The sequence below is a fragment of the Ochlerotatus camptorhynchus genome, unplaced genomic scaffold (assembly GCF_037179485.1).
Source record: "Ochlerotatus camptorhynchus isolate MF236.1 unplaced genomic scaffold, CSIRO-AGI_Acam_v1.1 ptg000046l, whole genome shotgun sequence".
Classification (NCBI taxonomy): Eukaryota; Metazoa; Arthropoda; class Insecta; order Diptera; family Culicidae; genus Ochlerotatus; species Ochlerotatus camptorhynchus.
In genome coordinates this window covers 1,971,519-1,993,551 of record NW_027040537.1, presented here as the reverse complement: position 1 = coordinate 1,993,551, position 22,033 = coordinate 1,971,519, and the positions used below count along the sequence as shown (strand labels likewise).

At 39.7% G+C, this 22,033-nt stretch overlaps 1 protein-coding gene and 1 non-coding gene across 2 annotated transcripts; both read right to left on the bottom strand.

The window, feature by feature from the left end:
* Positions 1 to 153: 153 nt before the first annotated feature.
* On the bottom strand, positions 154 to 14,087 carry bumpel (brother of rumpel). The gene is made up of 10 exons (XM_065239016.1): positions 13,647 to 14,087; positions 4,445 to 4,604; positions 2,200 to 2,265; positions 2,076 to 2,127; positions 1,916 to 1,983; positions 1,582 to 1,736; positions 1,274 to 1,523; positions 834 to 1,214; positions 594 to 775; positions 154 to 531 (listed from the first exon to the last, which is right to left on the bottom strand). Exons 1-10 carry the CDS (start codon positions 13,847 to 13,849, stop codon positions 267 to 269), a joined length of 1,782 nt encoding a protein of 593 aa, XP_065095088.1. The 5' UTR covers positions 13,850 to 14,087; the 3' UTR covers positions 154 to 266.
* A 6,588-nt stretch (positions 14,088 to 20,675) lies between these two features.
* On the bottom strand, positions 20,676 to 20,840 carry LOC135717120 (U1 spliceosomal RNA). The gene has a single exon (XR_010520304.1). It is a non-coding gene; the product is annotated as a U1 spliceosomal RNA (small nuclear RNA).
* Between the last annotated feature and the right edge of the window lie 1,193 nt (positions 20,841 to 22,033).

Sequence of the window (22,033 nt, the reverse complement as noted above, 5' to 3'; positions counted from 1 at the left end):
CTTTCTTTGTAGCTGGCGCCTTTACCGACTGCGCTAAGAGAGCCTGTGAAACGACCGCTGTACTACAAATCGTAATTGCCTATCATGACGTGATATTCCACTATCCCAATATGGAACAAATGATAACTTTAAAATAAACTCAATTTTACCGCCTTAAATAACAATTAGTTTCAGTATACATACCTGTCATCGGTCATAACCAGTACGTTTAGGAACGCTTTATCAATCAGATTGAAATATCTCATAAAACTCGTCCAAGCACCCGTCTAAAGTTGAGATTCCTTGACAATCTTTTCGTGGTCATGATTTTGAACTAAATTATTCAAATGGGCTTTTCCATTGGCATGCCCGCTGGCAACGCCATTTCGATGCACGTATCGCCGAACGAACCCAGCGAGCAAATCCGGCGCAACCGTCTTGGGATCATTCCGACCGAATACGACCGTACAGCAGACGGATACGATGATCGTAACCGCCGCCCCCAGGAAAGTGTACCACATGTACGATATTCGGAACAGGGGGAAGATTTCCCTGGAAAATGAAAGGAAAGAGGTTAATTTATATACTGGTATTTTTAAACAATGGGGTCTTACTCTACTGTTACGGAGCTTGTGACGGTGGCATTCACCAAGGAATGGTCGAATTCATAGGAACATTCTTCGACGGACATCTGCTTGTGAGGGAAAACTATCGCTCCGGTAGCAACGGCGTACTGCGCCTTCAGACTTAACCACGACATGAACAAAACACCAACGATTCCTCCAGTAAGGGCACTCTAAAATTTTGACAATTTGAATTGGGTGCTGATTGTGATTCCGGAACCTCTAACGTACCCTTGCTTCAACCCACGGAACCAGAATACCTAGAGTGAATGTACCCAGTAGTGGACCGTTGGTAATGGCTTCCAGACTCATGGTCAACTGTAGCACGGTTCCCATTTTCTCCACCACAAAGACCAATGCTGCACAGAGAGCTCCCACACCGACGACTACCGATCTCATGATCCAGTTGACAGCCCTCGGCGTTAGGGGTTTCTTGACGAAAGGCTTCACAAAATCTTCCAGTATAACGGCCGACATCGAGTTCAGACAAGTTGACAGTGAACTAAGAGCGGCACTGAACACGCCTGCGATAAATAAACCTGGAAGTCCGGGCAACTCTCCAAGGATGTCCATCACAAAGAGCGGCAGCAGCTGATCCTTTGCCTTGGCCAACTGAAAAAAGGATAGCTTTGTAGAGAGTGCACATCATCAGTTATGGGTTTCTAACACACCTTGGTAGTTAGCGGATCACAATTCCTATAGGTTGCGTAGATCAATAGGCCATTGTAGCTGCATAGAGCCATCAGAATGCACACTCCGACGACAAAGATCCAAAGCGCTCTTCGGCCTGCTTTGACCGATGGAAGCGAGAGGTATCGCTGGATCATGTTCTGACTAACGGCGTTGGTCTGTAGCCAGTACACGAAACCTCCGATCAACTGGGACCACAATGTATGCCGTGTGGTTGGATTGATGTCGAAGCTGAAACCAAACTAGGCGTTATTTATCCCGAAAGCAAATCAGCTGGGCAAACACATACTTGGGTCTTTCCAACCGGCCCGTGTCCCACGCGTTTCGGAACACGACATCCGAGCCTCCAAGATCGATGGTTCCTTTGACGGCTACCAGAAGCAAAGCACCAAACATCGAAAACGTTTGCACGACATCAGTCCAAACGACGGCTTTCAGACCACCCTGGAAACATGGGTTTAACATATGATCAGGCTCAACAATACGATAGAAATGTACCATACCATTCAAATTCATGCACTATTAGTAGTTCTAAGACGCATGCAACAGGCCATTCTTTTCCTAAGGAAGGTAAAAACTACCGTTCAAAATCACGTGTATCTAAATGGCAAGGGGGCACCTACCACACAGGTGTAGAAAACGCACACGATACAAACAATAGGAGTAATCACATGGATGTTCACGCCGGTCACTGTTGGAAGATAGAGGTTAGGATGGTAAGTTTCGACCACATGGTTCTATGTGAGATTATAGGTTACACATTACAGTGAATTGCGTCCATACCTTGATTGAAGGCGAGCGCCGGTACGTAGATCACGATCGGAAGGTACCCAATCTAGGTTGAAAAGAACAATTAGTGCCGGTTGCTGCGAAGCTCAAATAGTTACCTAAGGTTTCTCAGACTTACATTCATGATCGTGAACATGATGGAACCGAACATCCGTAACCGTCGGTCGAAACGGGTTTCCAGGTACTGGGGTGGAGAATGATGATTTGGTTTTAATAAAATAAAAAAAATATAAATACAATATGTTTAATGAACGAAGATCATCAGGATATGGCCAAAAACGGGGTGAATTTGATCAGTGAGGTATTTCCCCCCCCTTACTTAAGGTGGGGCTTTGTCCAGGACGCTTGAAGAAAACCAATAAAAATAGGGTGCACAATTTTGCACCTATTTTTTGCGACATTTTGCAATTCTAGATAGAGCTGGAATTAGGGCGTAACAGCTTTTGTAAACAATGACTTCTCTCGATGATTTCTAGAAACTCAAGGCTTGCCGAAGCAAAGGGGCAAGTATTCCTCTACCCGATGGTTATGTTGGTTTGCGTGGGCTCACCTTGAATTTCTATAAATCATCGAAAGAAGTCATTGTTTACAAAAGCTGTTAGGCCCTAATTCTAGCTCTATCTAGAATTGATCGTGAATATCTCATTTAGCAAGAAATCCCTCCAATCAATTCTCGGTACATCTTTTATCTACCGATTGAGCAAACAAAATTGGCTAACAATGCTATTTTTAAAAAGATTTAATGTGTTTTGTGCACGCGCATCCGTCATTCGGCATGAGAAACGGGACGTTTCTGTGGTGGAAAAATAGTGATTTCCCTTTCACAGATTTCAGAACTCACAGAACTAAATCTCAATTCTAGATGCCGAAAAAATCAACCCATCAACTCATGAACCGGAGACCAACGGCTTTACTTCCCTTCTGAAGGAAGGCGTGATCAGAGATTTTATGTCTCAGAAATTCCCGGCAGCACCGACTGGGATTGAACCAAGGTCTTTTGCTCAGCTGTCAATTTTCGCTCGATACTGCAACCAACAAGGGTCTCTTAACGGCACCGGTGGTGTAGTGGTAAGCGTGATTACCTCTCACCCCAGCAGGCCTGGGTTCAATCCCAGTCGGCGCCGCCGGGATGTTCTGAGGCATAACATCTCTGATCACGCCTTCCTTCGGATGGGAAGTAAAGCCGTTGATCCCCGGTTCATGAGTTGATGGGTCGATAGGTAGGGTCCAGGTGTGGGAGCTGCCTTCCTGGCGTCGGTAGCATTGGTGCTCAGCACGGAAAACAAGATCGACGGAAAACAAACCAAAGGAAAAAAAAACAAGGGTCTCTTATCACCAAATACTATTATATTTACTAAACCCTTGCTTTTGGTCAATTTTGTTCATTTTGCTACAAATTTGTTGCAGCGTAAAACTTCTACTTCGAACGAAATGATTATTATTGACTTGCTCAATTTTATAAACGATGACATCGGATTTATTAAACCAAGTTCCATTACCACCTGTGTGAAATTCAAAAATTATTAAAATCATTTTCCAGGTTTTTTTTTAAAGATTTTATTAAAGTGATTTTAAACCTGAGGATTATTTTCTTGAATTTCAGATTTTTTTTCAGTTTTTCCCAGTGAAAATAGAACACCAAGACTTCACCTTACGCTCCCCCCATTTTTCCCTGACGACATTAGGTAAATAAGTGCCGAAGTTGTTATTTTGCCTGCGTCAATTACCGAAAGGATCAAAACACACATCATTGTTGCATGTTCATCGCAGTGAACAAATTCCGTCACCGACGTAAATTTCGTCATCAACATCCCAATAATTCTCTTTCTGCGCTCATGTCCGCTCGACTAATTTAAACAACCGGCGCGTCGCGGCGCTTGCTATTTGTGTGACACAAGCACGTGCTGCAAACGGTCTTCCATTTAAAAACCTAAACGAGAAACTTTCACTCTCGATCGTCATTCTGTTGTGATGAATGAAAACCACCACCTTCAACATCATGATCTCGTTGCAGCCGTTGTTCTATCACTGTATGAGGCGCGAATTCAATCCCCTAATCTCACATCGAGGACGTCAGAGCGGGCGTCATCGTCAACAACAACAACACAAATGATTTGTGCAAAGTAGGTATGTTTTGCTAACGGTCACTTAGATTTATTTGCTGTCAAATATTTCATTACCTGCTAGTGTTTGTAATATATGCAATGTTATTTTATTTCGGAACACGAAAACTGTAGAATTAATTCAATTAGATAATCGCTTTGATGATGCGTGGTGATACAAATATACTGCCAAGTAGGCACTCTCGTAGGAATGGAACAATTTTCGATTACGATGATTCAAAGAAATAATTTTCCACTCACCTCATAGGTTGATGTGATGTTTAATTTATGGAACACGGGGAGGTAGATGAATGCCATGACGAATCCCATGGAGATGACCCCCAGGGAAACGTACACATACTGTATGCCAAAAGAGTAGACTTCTGTCGGTAATCCGAGGAGTGTAATACCGGATATGAAGCTGAAAGTAATGAGAAAAATAATTGGATTAGTGTGAATTGGACACAATTTTTTTAATATTAATTATGAATTAATTATAATAAAAGCCCAATGTGTGTGTGTCGCACCTAGCCAAACAAACGCAGAATCGACGATCACAGATCACAGACTTGAAATGGTGTGAAAAATAATCCGCCACACGGCCAATGATTTCAACCCAAATTTGAGTTCAGTTTACTCATAATTGCAAAAAGTTTAGGAACTCAGCGATGAGTAAATTTGCCTCATGTTTTCCTGTGGAAAACCTAAAAAAATAGGAAAATTGACGAAAATTGTACCACAAACGAAGTGACAGACGACTAACTGGCGAAGAAATCCATTAAAATAATGTGGTTCGCTGTAAAAGAATTTTCTTGGAAGCTTGTGCCATCATCCACCAGATGGGTTAGTTTTTTTGTTTTGATTTGAACAAAGTTGATTTTGTGTACAATGATTCTTTGACAGTGTGCAAAGAGTGTATCATTTTGTCATTTTTTATGCATTTCAGTTTTGAGTAGAGTGAAAGAGATAGAACCAAAACATTTGGTGAAAATGCTAGTACAATCAAGTAGTAGTGTTTCCATGTGGTACAATCTAGTAGAAGTGGTGTTGCCATGTGGTACACTGAAAAATTGAAATAGCAGGTTAGTGACCAAAGTTTTCGAGCCGCTCCGTCTGTCACTTCGTTTGTGATTGTACTCAGTCTACCCGTAAAAAAAAAAAGTTCAATAAAAATTCATTGATTTTCATTGCACGGATAGAAATCTCCTTATACCTTTTGGCAAATTTCTATTGCTGATTATTCATAAAATTTATAAGTCAACTAATAAGCAGACGCCTTGCAAAAAGTTAATGAAGCTCATGTGTCAAATGAAAAGTATAAACGGTCACACACAATGAGCTGGATTACCGAGGTGAAGCAATCACTCACACAACCAATGTACGATACACGCAAGTACACGCAAGTAGTGACGTCACTACTTGCGTTTACGTTGATTTTTTGGTTTACTAATACAACCCTATTTCACGATCTGCACCACCTCTCTCTGTACCTCATTGGTTCACACATACCTTTTATGTATTGTTATAGGACCTATGTGGTTTGTCTTATGGAATGTATAAGGTTGATGTTTTGGCAAAAATGCATAAGTGAAACACATGAATAAAATAATTGATTTTCGTTTCGTGTGTCATTGTAAGCATGTATTTACTGTCAAAACATTGGGCATTTTTGTCAATAACCATAAAATCACAACGAAATGCATGGTTCACAACAATGAAAATCATGGTATTTGAGAAATTTAAAGTAAAAAAGGGGGGTTGTTAAGCATCTTAACAATAGACCTTTTTAATGCCAATGTAGAGAGCGCCAGGCGAGTTCGAGAGGAAAAGTCAACCAAACCGTTTGTTTACATCAGAATAAGGATTTTTCACAACGTAAATTAAAGCATTTTTCCTAGTACATCTTGCCAATTTCTATCAGTAATTGTCCTATTTTACGATTTTCCATAGATCTAAACTGATTTGTACATCAGCTATTCACACACATGAATTCCGGAAGATCCTAACCTATAATTAGAATAACCACTATTCTAATTCTTCATTTTACTCAACAAAAATATTTATGAACACCAGCAGCGTTCTTGCAAAAAAGATATAGAATTAAATTTTTCACTGTAAATCAAGTTTTGGAGCATCTCAGATGAATTAATTTACCAGGAAAAGTAAAAAAGTGTTCCGCTTCCTATGTCTCACGGCACAAGTTTCTACTCACAACACACTTTTTAACGTTCTCCTATTTACCACCAGAGGTTGAATCGATCGTTTAGTTTCTATTAAAAAGGCGTATAAAAACATTTTTTTTTTTTAATCTTTATCAAGAGATTTTTAGCCGAAGGCAAACCGACATGACACTTAATTCTGATTTATGCCCGAAAAACGTAAATGACCAATTTAAATGTGCAGTGATTTGAACTGCCAAAACCATAGGATTTTTTGATACAGACATTGGCGTAGCTAAAAAATTTATCTGGAGGGGGCCGAAGGGGGGCCTGCTGCACTTTTTTAATTTTGCAAAACTACGGGTTATTAAAAACTCACTCAAATTGCGTCCAAGGCAACTTATTTTTGGGTACATTTTTTTTTCTGTGACCAATAATATGACATTGAGGCTTACTATTATTTTAATGGTGCAACAATAAATTTGATTATATTTATTCCTTAACAACGATTGTGACCTTTGAAAAAGCAATGATCGTTTGTCATGTTTTTTTTTAAATAAATTCACAGTCCGGATCTTGTAAATGTAAGCATCTCAAACTTAAGAAAATTCTCAGGGTTAGGTAATTTCATGAATTTTGTAACTAGATTTTTTTATTGAGCAGTAAAATCTCAGACATAGGAACCAAAATAAAATTCTAGGAGTTTGAATTTAATAATTTTATAAAATTCTAAAATTCTGGCTGTTTCAAGGTAAAGTTCACACAGAATAAAATTTAATACATTTGGGACGTAGGAAAATGTTCTAGATGCACAATTTTTCGACGTAGGACTACGTCGGTGATTTCTATATGGGGGTACACTTTGTGAAAACTGAAAATGGAACATGTAACGAAATTATGAAAGATTTTGAACGTTAATAACTCAGCTATTCCTGGACCAATTTCAATAATTTTATCACCAATCGATCAGAAATATTTCTACGCATTGATTTTCAACAAGAAATTATTTAAAAAATGGGAAATGTCAAGAATTGTTAAAAAGCATCGAAATAACTAACAAATCCACTAATTACGTACATGCATATGCTGCAGATGCACAATCCTTAACATTGTGGTCATGTGAATATAAAAAATAATTTTGAGATCCCAAACCCATATGTTTTCAAGATTTTGTAAGTAATAAAAAAGGATATTCGAAAAGAAAGAAATTTATACATATTAGGTATATGCAGAAATTGAAATTTCTGCCCGGAATTTAGCAGATGGAGTGCAAATTTGTGACAATATAGCTAAAACACCAAGGCACGGGCGGTCCCAATAGAGAATGTAGAAATATGGCCATAAATCAAGATTCATCATTCAAGATTCCATCTGACTCCATTGGTTGGAAAACTTTTGAATACTTCCTGATACTACCAAATATCCAGTGAACTTTACTAATATCTTGGACTATAAGGAGAGCTTTCGAATATTTCCTGATGTCTAGGAAGGATGTTTGAAAGAATATCCTGTAACTTATGCAACGTTTCCTGAACATCTACAAAGCTTAGGTTTTACAAAATTTCCTCAACTTCTACGAAGTTCCCTGAATTTATTCCACATTCCATATTTTTTTCCATTTCTTTAAAAACATCTTTCTACAAAGATCTCTGAACATCTTTGCACTTCTGGAAAGACACCTAAGACATCTACAAATATTCTTGAACACCTAGAAAGTTCCTTGAATTTAGCGAAGTTCCCAAAACCTCCAAGAAGTCAAGGAGCTTTTTTGGAGTAAGGTCTCTGAAAAACTGCAACGAAGTTTCCTTAACTGAGGCGAAGATCCCTGATGTTCTTAGAAGTTTATTGAACTATTTTTAGATCTTTTAAAAAAATCCCTTTTTCAAAATTCCTTACACTTATATGAAGTTTTACGCAGTTCTTAAAAATGCAACGAAATTCGAAATCTTCTACAAAGTTTGCTGTTGAATTTCCACAAATATTCCAAGTCCATGAGGCTAAACAAAACTGAAATTATGTAGAGATTTCCGATCAATAATGAGCTTCCCTAAAATAAAATAATGTTCCTTTAACTTCTACGAAGCTCCTCAAATTTAAATGAATTCTCTACTTCTACGCACTTTTCAGAACTTTTCGAAGTTCCTTTTTTCTACGAATTTTTCTGAAGGTCTATGAATTTCCCAGAATATCTACCAAGTTTACTTAATTTCTACGATCTTCCCTGAACTTCTATTTGAAGTTTTGTGAAGTCTCCACAAGTTAAAGAAAAATTCCTAGGCTCATGGCAAATTTGTAGAGCCTGAAGACGATTTGATGTAATATAATTTCTCAAAATTGTTTCTTCTAGTCCAAAACATAACAAAAGTAATCAACATAAAGGACCTTAAAAAATCTTTGTTGGTGGTCCGATTTTATTAATCACTGTTAAATAGTAGCATTGAACTTAACAAGTATGAAGAAATACCGGTGAGTCAAAAACAAACACCAAAAATTCTGGAGGGGGCCTGGCCCCCCTGGCACCCCCATAAGTTACGCCGATGGATATAGATAAAAATAATTTGTCCAAAATAGATCAGACACGAACCATTTCATAACTTTTGCATACGGGTTCATGGCTTAGCTAAATATTTCCCGCAAACACGGAGCCAGATGTCAGTAGTGTGCTTTGATCAGAAATTTTATTGTTTTTGCTATGGTCATTTATGTCGGTTTGTCGGTGGTTCATCCATAGAGGTAACTCTAAGACCGGAAGGTCCCGAAAAAACGAGCTCAACTTTTTGGCTCAGCTCTGGTACTATCTTCGGTCCTAAGCTAATCGATGCACCCCTCGAAACATTGGACAATCCACGAACCTCTCATTTTGTCTGTCAAACTTTCATAGCGAATTAAAATAAACATAGTGTAGTACTGAAATTTATACTAGAATGGGGTACGTTAATCGATTTGCTTGGGACCAACAGGCTAGTCAAGTAGTGAGCCAATTTAAAATCGTTAGTTTCGAATTGATTGTTGGTTCATCTCTAATATAAAAACAACTGATTTTCTCGAACAAGTTTGATCTTATCACATTAATTTTCATTGTTTGAGCATTGTATAGTTAAAAATGTTAAAACATTATGTGTTCTCCCATACACAAATTTAACAATAAATTTGTATGTACTCGAAAATTAACAGTAAAAATCATTGTTATTTCGTTGTTCTATTATATTTTTTGGGGTAGGAGTAGTACAAATAGACGGAGAAAATCCAATCTTTACTTTTCTCATACTTAGAATTTTTTTCCTGGAAAAACAGGAGGCAAATTTTGTGTGATATGGCAAACTTGGTACAAAATGCGCCACGGCGTCCACAAACCAACTATAAGGTGATCCAAGAGACGTTTCTCAGTGGAACTGACAGCTAGAAATCTAGAGTTTGTGAGTGATATGGTGTTAATGGTGCTGAATGTAAACATAAACAAAGCAGAAATTCATTTGAGAATAAACTGCCAGTTCTACTGAGATCTGTCAAAAGTTCTTGGTACACAACAAAGTCAGCTGATCGCAACTGCCTTATGGACAACCTTATCACAGACAAACAGACATAACACATTGAATATATCTCACTGTAAAACATCGTCGCTAAAACATTACCGCCATCTGTTGAGTACACTGTGGTGGGAACTACACTGAACAGATGGCGCTAGTATGTAAATGTCAAACGCAAGGGAATTGACTATGCGCGCCAAAGGTGGCGGTACTACCAACTACGATACTTTTAAATTTTCCATGCTTGTTCGATTAACTACTTGCGAGTAATCTTTAAAATTTGTCGAACCTCTTAACGGAATCCCTTTATGAAGAGCTTTGAGTGTGTTGGTTTATTTCCTTTAAATTCCGTTATAATTGCTTATCTTTTGACAGATACGCCTATTTCGTCTACTACTTGCAGAATTCATCAGTGTCAAGTACTCAACACTGTGGACCGTCAAAAGGGTTTTAGACCGAGAAAAGAAAGGACAACTATCCGCGAAGGTGGCCACAGGTCGTCCGAGGTCAGCTCGGGTTCCGAGGGTTATCTCTGCTATCAAAAGGAAGATACGGGTGAATCCAGTGCGTTCAATAAGGAAAATGGCAAAGGAACACGGGATCAGTGACTTTACGGCACGGAAGATCGTAAAGGAAGATTGCGGGGCGAAGTCGAGGTCACGGAAAAAAAGCTCACATGATTACCAACCGCATCCGGGAGCTACGAGTCGAACGATGCAAGAAAATCTTGAACTTCCTTAAGCGAAAAAATCCGTCGATCCCGTATCGAATTCCAGAACCGACCGGTATATTAGTTCTCTTCCGGTAAAAGACGTGGCCGACGAGCACAAGAACGTGTATCTGACCAAGCATGCTGCTAGCGTTATGGTGTTTGGATTGGTGGCTTCCGATGGCAAAACAAATGGACCCGGTGTTCATTCCAGAAGGCGACAAGGTCAACACGGAAGTCTACATCGGGATTTTAAGTAAGTATGTTCTTGCGTGGATCAAAGAACAGTACGTTCCGAAGCCAAATGTTTTATTTCAACAAGATGGGACTCCGTGCCACACCTCGAACCGCACTCAGAAGTGGTTGCAGGAGCATCTTCCGTTCTGGGTGAAGGATATGTGGCCACCATCCAGCCCCGATCTTAATCCGCTGGATTACTCAATATTACGCGTAATGAAGACCAAGGCCTGTTCTAAACGCCATCCGAGTACAGCAAGCCTCAGACAAACATTGACCCGTACCTGGAGATAAATGGATCCAGACTACATTATTAGAACCTGCTGTGCATTCCAGAAGCGTGTGGAGGCCGTAATTACAGCATGTGGAAACTTTATCGATGATTAACATAGTTTAAGACTCTGAGAAAAACTCGAAAACGAAATATTTGAGATTTTTTTTAATTTTGACATTGCTCAATGGTGCAAACATTATCACGCATACGGTAGTAGATGAAATACGCGTATCTGTCAAAAGATAAGCAATTATAACGGAATTTAAAAGAAATAAACCAACACACTTAAAGCTCTTCATAACTTGCGAGTGTTATGTCTATGTGTCTGTGACCTTATAGTTGCTCCTGCTTTCGGCTAAACATGTTTGAGCGATAGGTTAGGTTAGGCTACTTTATCAAAGAGACTTTCAGGTGTTTGAGCGATAGTTACGTTGGCTATAATGAGAGAGCGAACAATAGGTTGGTATCACAGAGTTGCAATTCAAAACCATCGACTAGATGCTTACGTCAAACGACGACATAGGTGATAAACATCGGTTGAAATATTTCTGCATATTGGCGGTATATGAGCGAATCGGGGGACCATTGCTTTTGCCAGTCCCGATAGTAAAGTCAGCACGCTGACCAGTTCAGGGGAAACATGTCAGAAGGGTATAACTCGAAACGTAAACAATGACTTTGAACGTCGATTTCTTTTGAATGACCACACCTTCTGACATGTTTCCCCTGAGTTTCATGGCAAATGACAAATCGAAAAACTTGACCTTCTCCGATTTCCATAATTGTGTGTTGTGGGCAATCATACACTTTTTTACAAAAATTTGACCATTTTGGATGTTGTATTTTTTTTTTTAAATGGCGCTTATGACATTTTTCAATAAATTGTTGCGCGAAAACATAATTTTTGATCGAAATAATTTCTGAGATAAAATTTAGAAAAGAAAAGTTTCTTTGGGAACAATATACACGACATTTTTTTTTAAAGTAAAAAAGTAAAAAGGACTAATATGTGTTCCTTTGAACAATCCTGCTCCCCTAGCTTGAAGTAATTCGGACTAGGTTTCGGTGGTAGAAAACGTAACGCAGTAACGCACCACGAGAAGTTAATCTACCAGGCGTTACTGTTACTTTGTAATCGTTAATCATACATGAATGAAGTAATAACCTTAGCTCCCTTAGCTCAGTCGGTAAAGGCGCAGCTACAAAGCAAGACCATGCTGGAGGTGGCTGGGTTCGATTCCCGGTCCGGTCAAGGAATTTTTCGGGTTGGAAAATTTCTCGACTTCCCTGGGCATAGAAGTATGAGGGGTGGTCCCGTAAGCAGAGGCATTTACACGAAATCCACGGAAATTTAAGAATCTCCTCCCATCGAAACGATCAAACAAATCGAATAACGCAATTCGCAATACTTATTAAGCCTGGATGGTTTGTTAAGAAGGACGCGTCAATCGCCCTGAAACTGTTGGAGTATTATTCACACCACCACAATCGAATCGGTAGGATAAAGAAAATGATAGTGTTTATTCCCTCCTAGACTCCGGCTGTCAATCATACCATCGTCCAGTTCCAGTTTGAATGATACCCTGATGCTCCCTCCCAACCCAGTATTTATTTATTGAAATTAAATATATGTAATGGAGAAATGGAATATATCAGAACATCAAAATACGAAATGAAAATACATGAAAATGTATCCACTGTGGTGCAAAAAGAAACCAAAACATCTATTCCTTGCTTTAGGCAAATATTATAAATTACGTGGTATTACCAACCGGTGGAAACTAACGATTTAAAGTTGGCTCTCTACTTGACTATTGGTCCCAAGTAAATCGATTAACGTACCCCATTCTAGTCGAAATTCTAGTACTACACTATGTTTGTTTTGATTCGCTATGAAAGTTTTACAGATAAAATGAGGGGTTCTCGGATTTTCCTATGTTTCGAGGGGTGCATCGATTAGCTTGCAACCGAAGAGAGTACCAGAACTGAGCCAAAAAGTTGAGCACGTTTCTTCGGGACCTTCTGCTTTTAGAGTTACCTCTATAATAATAATATAGAGCCAATTAGTAAAAAATAAAAACAAAATAAAGCCAAGTAGTATTTTTCGTCAGAAACATATACAAAGGAAGTAAGAAACCCATACTTACATTAAATGTAAGAACATTTTGATGTATTTGTCGTTTGGTGTGCGTGTTGATTTGCGAAGGTGTTCGGTACGATCCTCAAATAACGTACCATTTTAGGGGAGGGGAGGTCTGCAAGCTCTGTTGAAAGCAGTGTGTAAGTGTTCAATCATTACTACATAACTTAAATCACAGATAACTTTCAAAAATGATCATGTAGAGTTATAGAAGGATAACTTAAACAAGAACCTTGGGGTGGTGCTGAACTTCTTGAGTGTATGTCAAATTTTAAATTGCTGAAACCTCCAGGGTGCTCTGTAAAGATCTACGAACTTCAAAGTATTCCAGTGCTGAATTATTAACGGCCAGTCAAACTTACAAAATTACGTTCCGTTACAGAATAACAGCCAAAACGCAAGAAGAAGAAAACTCACCTAGCAATCAAGGACAACGCAATCGGAAACACCAACATAGTCCGTCCACCCATCAGGTATTCCGACTCGGTGCTCGGCTTGCGCTGCATAAATCCAAAGTAGATTCCGATCAGGATGCACAAGAACAGCATCATCACAAACACCAGATAATCCGGCCAGGAGAATCTCCTCATGTGTTCCACGATATCTTCCAATTCACCCATTTTCTACTCCGATTTCGAATTTATCCACTCTGCAAAGGCACTGAACAACAAATCCACTCACACCGATCCGCACATCGACGACTCGTGCCGTGTTCCCCTTTTAAGGATCTATTTATGCTTCTGCTCTACTGCACCCCTTGAGTTAAAACCGATCCACTACATCGACCAACGAGAACGGGCTGGGAGAGGAATACCCGCGACCGAAGAATCCGTGTCTAATCCGGTCCACTGCCAAACTCAAACTAATAACAACGGGGATGATTTTGCTCGGCTGGGATCACGATCATGGACGTATCCGTGTGTTAATCCAAAAAAGAAGGTACTAGCATGTAGTAGTTGTCAACGCCATCAACCGTCCGAGATTAGTTTAAACTAAATTAGAGAATTACATTCAATTTAGGTCTTGCCAACAGCAGCGGTGCTCCCCACCTTTGCCTGGGTGGCCATCTGGTCAGTGAGTGATTTGTTTGTGAGTGTTCATGCAAATCTCTTGACTTGTTACACGCGGCGCGATGCACCTCAATTGGCTTTGTCTTGAATTCTGATGTCACTGCGGCAGATACCGATGATCGAGATGATGAAGGCGACGATGGCTGTCTGTCAATCACGACCCACCGGTCCATGAACGCAGGATTTAGTTGAGCCAAACACGTGATTGACCCTTTTTCCAGAGCGTTCCGTTTCTTGATTCAGTGACTTGATTGGATGATTGATGTAGAGCAGAAAGATGACGAACGCACTCGGATTTCTTCAGAAGTCCTCGAGAGTAACTGCTTCGTGGTAAACTGCTGCACACGCTGCTCTCACACAGCTACGAAAAGTGAACTTGATCATGACCGACCGAGGGTGTTGATCTCCTAAATAGCTGCAGCGATACACTGAGCTGCTGTAACGATTTAATGAATGAAATTTATATTTAGAAGGTACTAGAAACGATGTCTGAATCAGCTGGTAGGATCTGTTTCTGGGGTGTCGAGATTGGCTGGTTGTATGGTAAGTCATTGCAAGGGTTGCCGGAAATGTTTCGTTGAGGTTGTATGGAGCAATTGATTCGGGGATATGCTAATATGCGATTTTGCAAGAAGGCGTCATTTGCTAAGTTAGCGCATCTGTGCGTTGAGGATTTGGGGTGCATTCTTAAAGTACACCTAAGGATACAAAGGATTAAATCTTATGACGTCTTTCACGTGTTTTATGGAAATTTGACTACCTATACAGCCGGCACCGGTGGTGTAGTGGTAAGCGTGACTGCTTTCTGGGTTTATTCCCAACCGATGTCAGTGGGATTTTTCTGAGGCATAAAAATCTCTGGTCACGTTCAGTTCCCCCACGTTCGGAAGGGAAGTAAAGCCGTTGGTCCCGGCCGGTACGGTATTCGGTACACATATTCATTCATCCGGGTATAACAGATACCGGGTGTATTTTGCTAAATAAAATTTCCTGAAATGTCCATGTTTTCCAGGACATTAACAAAATGTCCAGATTTTTCAATGTGTTAAGGCATGTTATTTTTTTCCCCAAATATTTATTTGCTTAGGTTAAAAATTTTATAAATTTTTAACGAAAAAAATGAATGGTTTGTATTTCAGTACAGCCGCGTCCTGAACTTTCGTCTTACTTCGGTTTTCCTATCTTCCCTGCATTGTAGCTGATTCAACAGCTCCTTTGTAGTTAAATACGTCGGGTCTTTCCGGTAGTCGAAAATCGGTTGCTGCTGTTCGTGGCTTCCACTCGCTTGTACTTCTTTCCTGTTCTCTGCTGCTTCCGGAGTCATGCTGTCGGTTGCCATTACTTCTTTATCGAGCCCCTCAATTGCTCCCGCTGTGGCTCTTCCGGTTACCATATCTGCGTGCGAACTACTATTCAAACTGCTACCGCACCGATCTTCGCGGTTTACTTCAACCTACTTTCGTTGTTCGTCCTGTTCTTGTCTCTCTAGCTGCTTTCGAGTCTTCCGCTTGGGACAGGAATTCATTCGGTTCCCCTCCAACTTACACAAAAACATATGTGTTTGATTCCTTGATAGATCCGATTGAGGAAATGCAACGAGGTGCGAATTTCCTTTTTCACATCCATGTATACACAATGTACACCAGTGTACATGTCGAAGTAAAGCTCTGCTGGGAATGCCGGATGACACGCTTCAGTTTACCGCATTTCCCTAGCACTAACGCTAGATCACGGTCAGGAACTTCTGTATGGAGTTTTAAATTTTATAAAGGGTGATTTCTCCTCAGCTATCATGTATTCTAATTTTCAACGCCGCTCATTATCAAAATGTTTGCTTCAAAGGGAAACTACAGAAGCGCTCCGACTATTCACTTGATCGAGTAAACAAACTGTCGATAGCGATCGACACCGACATATACAACTGCAGCTGCTTCTATAGCTGAACTGTTATTTTGGGTTAATACGAACTGTCCTAAAAATGATAAAACTTCCGTGAGCTTCTGAACTTATGCGAAGACCTCAAAAATTGTCTAAACATCTCTGAAATTCTCTTAAAATCTGGGAACTTCTTAAAATTGCCTGCTAATTTTCTGAAACTATTGGAGTTTCTGGACTTCTCGGATCTTCCCTTAATTTCCGTAGACTTCTATGAAGTGTTCGAAATGTTTCTGAAGATCTCTACACTTCTGTGAAGTTTTCGAAGATTTTTCTGAAATTTCTTTGACTTCTTTAAGCTCCCGCAATTTTCTTGGAATCAAAACGAAATAAATAATTAGTCCTATGACTTAATCTAGACTAGATAGGCTAGACTTGAACAACCAGGTTACTATATTTTTTTAATAGAAAATTAATGGAGATTTTCTTCGAAAAAATGGTTCTATTAAATAATCAATATCTCTAAATGGAGCAAACCGATTTTCAAACTTTTGATTCCATTTGATAGATCGTGTTTTTAGGGCTTATTACGGATGTCACTTCATGGTGAAAACTTGTCACTTGTCATAACGGTGAAGTGATCCCTATTTGAATTGCACGGCAATCACGGCTCTTATTCTGAGTATCACTTCCTTATCACCGTGTAGTGACACCCGTAATAAGGCCCTTTATTTCATTTTTGGTGAAAAAACTGTGTAGTTTTTAGCAAAAACTGGCCATAACTTAAATAAAGGAGAAATCAACCTAGTTGCTTCAGCAAAAATATGCGTCATAACAAGTTTTAAAAGTATCTAGAAAGTTTTTACGAGAAATAAACGTATACAAATATATTTAAAGAAAGCCGATTTTCTAGGGGCCACCCTAATTTGCTCATTTAAAATAATCATAAGTCATGCACCATAACAGATAACAATTTGATGTTTTGAGCAAAGTTGCTTCAAATTGCTTGTTCTACAACACTGCATTGGTCTATCTCAAAAAATAAAAACTTTGTATTTTCAATTCACCAATTTTATGGATCACCCTATTTTCACTAACATAAAAAAATGGCCAACAAATATGAAGAAACTTTTCCCAAGGCACCATGTAACTAAAAGTGATGGTTTGGGCGCTAATATTTTGGTCTTGAACACATTGTGTAGGGTCAATTTTCTGGTCATAACTCCAAATTCATTCTGATAAGACCAGGCATACCAAAAGTACCGCCTAATGACAGTATTCCAACGGCTGTCGCTTTCTTTTTCCTACGACAGCCTTGAGATTGAGCTATAAGCGACAGCCCACAGTGAGGCTGTTATACGACATGCAACGTTGCCGTCTTGTGCAGTACACGACAGCTCGTTCTTAGTTATGTATTTTGTTCGTTCGGCTATGACAACCTCGGATGGTCATTCGTAACTTTCCTCGTACATACAACAAGCAGTCCGTCAAACTGCCGATTCGTTGCTACTGTCTTTGAAATTTTGTTTGCATGTCGTAAGACTGCTACTACACTACCAGTGTGGCGCCGGAGCTCGTTCGGTTGCTATCACGATCGTGCTGCCCATTGCAAAATTTTCATCCGATATTTTTTTTTAAACGCACGGTCTCCGGCGAAAAATATAAGCCTACCCGACACCAACCTGACTTCAACCAAACCCCAACCCGATGTTGGCCCGACATTGACCCGGCATAAACACAGAATTGACCCGACATCGACCCGACATTTGGCCGACGTCGACCATAAATTGACCTTACATTGATCCGACATCGGGCCGACATATCTGTTCGGGACCATTCTTCTGGGTTTCTTCCACACTCCACTGCCGTATATCAATTGTATATAATGTCTCGTGACAGCCTTTTCGTGACAGCCACTTGGGTAAGCTGAGGGATGTCGTCGGTTTGTGAAGGCTGTTATGACGACAGAAACATTGAGAACCTGGTCATAAAGAAATGCATAAATACAGCCCATTCGGTTCACTACGTTTCAAGCACGATGATTTTAGCAAAGCGGGTATAGATGCGACTGTTCTAATACAGCTTTCATTCGTTCGTGAGTGCGCTGTTACCAATACACTTCGAATTCAGATCTGAACGTACGGTAGCAAGCGGTAGTAAAGCACACAAAGCAACAGTCAATTCAGGTATAAACCAACTGTCGCGAGGAGACTGTACTATTTGGAAGCCTGGATAAGACGCCAATGAGTGGTTTTGAAAAAAAGCGGACCAAGAACTGAACAATGTTATGGAAGTTCCGGATCTTTCTGGTGAACCATCTCGTGGTCCCAAGGGTCCATTTTTCCGGTCACAGCTCCCATTTTATTCTGATGAGACATCTATGAGTGATGTCGAACAATCAGAAGAGCTCTAGGATCAGTTTCATGAATTTACCTCTTTTAGGGATGATTTGGACCCTCTGGAGGGCCATTTCGTGGACCCAAGGGTCTATTTTTCGATCACAACTTCGAATTCATATTGATAAGATGTCAATGAATAGTTTAAACACAAAACTGTGGAGCTCTAGTGATGAACTGACCCCCTCTAAGGATGTTCCGGATCTTCAGGTGAACCATTCCGTGGTCCCCAGGGTTCATTTTCCGGTCATAATTCTGAACTAATTCTGATAAGACGTCTATGAGTGGTTAAAAAAAAACGGAGCTACAGGATCAATTTCACTAATTTACCACTTTTACGGATGTTCCGGATCTTTTAGTGGACCATCCCGTAGTCCCCACGGTTCATATTCCGGTCACAACTTCGAATTCATTCTAATAAAACGTTTATGAGTGGTTTCGAAAAATTCGCGGAGCTCTAGGAACAGTTTCATGATTTGACAACTTTTACGGATTTTCCGGAGGACCAGACTTCTGACTTTCCGGATGCAAAATTGTCCCAAAAGGAGGTCATCTGTCTTGTTCATAACTTTCTATAAGACACCAGGAATTTATTTCTTCAAATTACCTTACAAAAATTGTGTGTGTCTCCATTTAGCTCTAATCCCATATGCTATGTATATTCGTTAATGCCGGTTCCTATTGTACGGTCCCTATAAACTTGGAACTACTTAAATGTATCCACAATTTTCCTCAAGTTCTCTATATTTCTGAACTTCTCTTGACACTGGTGAAGGTCTCTGAAATTACAGGAGCTTCTTATAAGTTCCTACAGTTTTTCGGAAGCTTATCGCTAACCGCTTTTGGATTCTTGAAGCTCCAGTAAGTTCACAATATTTTTAGGATATTAAGTTCCGGAGAACTTTGAGATTTGGGCGTAATTGCTTTTGTAATTAATTAATTTATCTTTATTAGGGAGGCTTTCAGCCTTGGGCTGGTTCGCCTCCATTGAATTGCTTTTGTAAACAAACACGTCAATCACCGATTTCATACGAATAAAATGACAATCTCGCGATCAAACTGTACCAAATGATAGAGGAACCCAGGGCTATTCTGCGCGGCGTGTGAGGTGAAGTGACAGTGAAGTGATGGTGAAGTGACAATTGTCACCTCGGGTGAGGTGACTCTCCATTTGATTTGCACGGAGAGTCACCTCACCCGAGGTGACAATTGTCACTTCACAAGTGAGAGCGTTTCACCTCCCCTCACACGCCGCGCAGAATAGGCCTAACCATTCCTCTACCTGTTTGTGTTGTTAGTTTTTTAGATCGAGCTTTAATTCGCGAGTAATTTTCAAATCAAGAACAACATGTGAAAAGGGCATACAAGCTTTTTGTAAACAAACCTTCTTATGCCCTTTTCTCGTCACCCATATGAGACCATCGCAAACCTTTAACATCACCGGGTAGGGGAAACTTTCCCCTTCCCGATGGTATTGCTGGTTTGCGTGAGCAACCTTCGGTTGACGAGAAAAGGGCCTAAAAGGTTTGTTTACAAAAGGCTTGTATGCCCTTTTCACATGTGGCTCTTGAAATGACGTGTTTGTTTACATTGTTTGCGTTAATTGCTGTTGTTGTTTTACAAATAAAATAATTAAAAAATAGGTTTCTTATTATAAACCTGTAATGTGTCCGTTAAAGTGCTGGAAAAAACCTCAAAAACTCGGGAAATTTTATTAAGTTAAATTAGCAGACACCCTGTAGATAAGGAAAAACGATTAAACGTCAAAAACCGGTAGAGAAGCACAACACATTTGTTGAGAAAACAGGGTTTAAATTCTCAAAAGTAGGTATTTTCACGAGGTAAGCCTAACTTACAGCGGCTGGAGCAGTAATTTAGCTTGGCAGAATAAGAAAATCATATAAAATTCAAGCCTAACTTTCAAAGGACGGAGAAGTTACCCAACTTGACAGAACAGGAAAATCAAATTTCCATGAAAATACGTACTTTTGTGAATTTAATCTCATTGCTAAAAAAAATTACCTTCAAGTATAGATTCAGGAAGGTCCATTTTATTAAATCTAAGCCTTACTTTCAAATAGTGGAGCTCAGATGCAACTTGGCAAACAAAATTTCCTTGAATTGATAGGATAGCCTATCAAAAATTGCGCATACGAGTTATCCACATGAGGGATAATCGCAGGGGTCAACCCAACCGTAGTGCAATGGAAGGGCCTCACCCTGGGGGAACCGCCTTCATGATCACGGTAACCCCTATGCCAGGTAAGGGGTATGGTAGCCTTAGAGCGGCCGTTTTTGCTTACTGAGCACAAGACCGTTGGTTAGAACCCAAGCTACTTTAATTCATAGGGTCGAATCATTTGCCTTCCAGCCATTCCAAAGATTGCAAGATGGTTAGAAGTGGTTCTGAACTCTTTAAGGGTGCCATTTTGATGCTACAAAAATCGCCAAAAATGCATTTTTTTTCACTTCGGTTGAACCAAAAAAAAACACCCTAAACGTATTCTAATCCCGTTATTGTCATTATCTACATCTAGGGGACATTCCATTGCACCATCCTAGAATGGTTAGAAGTGGTTCTGAACTCGTTAAGGGTGCCATTTTGATGCAATCTCCATCGCAACAAGCTACGACGGACGATATTTCAAGTCCGCATGAAAGGAGTTATACAAATGAAATTACGTCCCTAAAAACAGTTAACAATGTTTTCCAAACCTGGTTTCTTTTGACGTAGGACTACGTTTGTGATTTCTATATGGGGGTACACTTTGTAAAAATGGACCATGAAACAAAATTGTGAAAGATTTTGAACGTTAATAACTCAGCTGCCCCTGGTCCAATTTCAAAATTTTTATCACCAATCGATCAGCAATATTTCTACGCATCGAGTAATTCTTTCGACTGTTGATTTTCAACAAAAACTATTGAAAAAATGGTAAATGACCTGCATTGTCCAAAAGCGTCGAATTAACTAATAAATCGACCAATTACGTACATGCTTATGCTGCTTTCCCAACACATTCATAAGAGAATCATTTCTAGACGAAACATGTCGATGTAGTATTACGACGAGGCTCGATAGCTCAGTGGTTACCGTTTCTGCTTACTGAGCAGAAGGTCGTGGTTTAATCCCAGGCCCGTCCCCATCCTTGCAATATTTCACTTTGCCTTATCCTATCCCCACTAGATTTAAATAACAAATTCTGCTTTAACCGATGTGCAAGTTGATTAGTTCTGATCATTCACGGATTCATTAGGTCATATGAAAAAAAGGGTTCACTTTACTTTTCCCGTAAGAAAAGCACGGGAAAGTAAAGTAAACTCTTTTTATTCATATACCATTTTTGTTGTGGCTGATAGAAGAGAATAGCAGAAATAGTGCGAAATAGGTAAGTGAAGCCATGGTGATCACAAAAGAGGAAATCGATAGAGAATTGGTTTTCATCCTTCTGCTTCTAAGCCC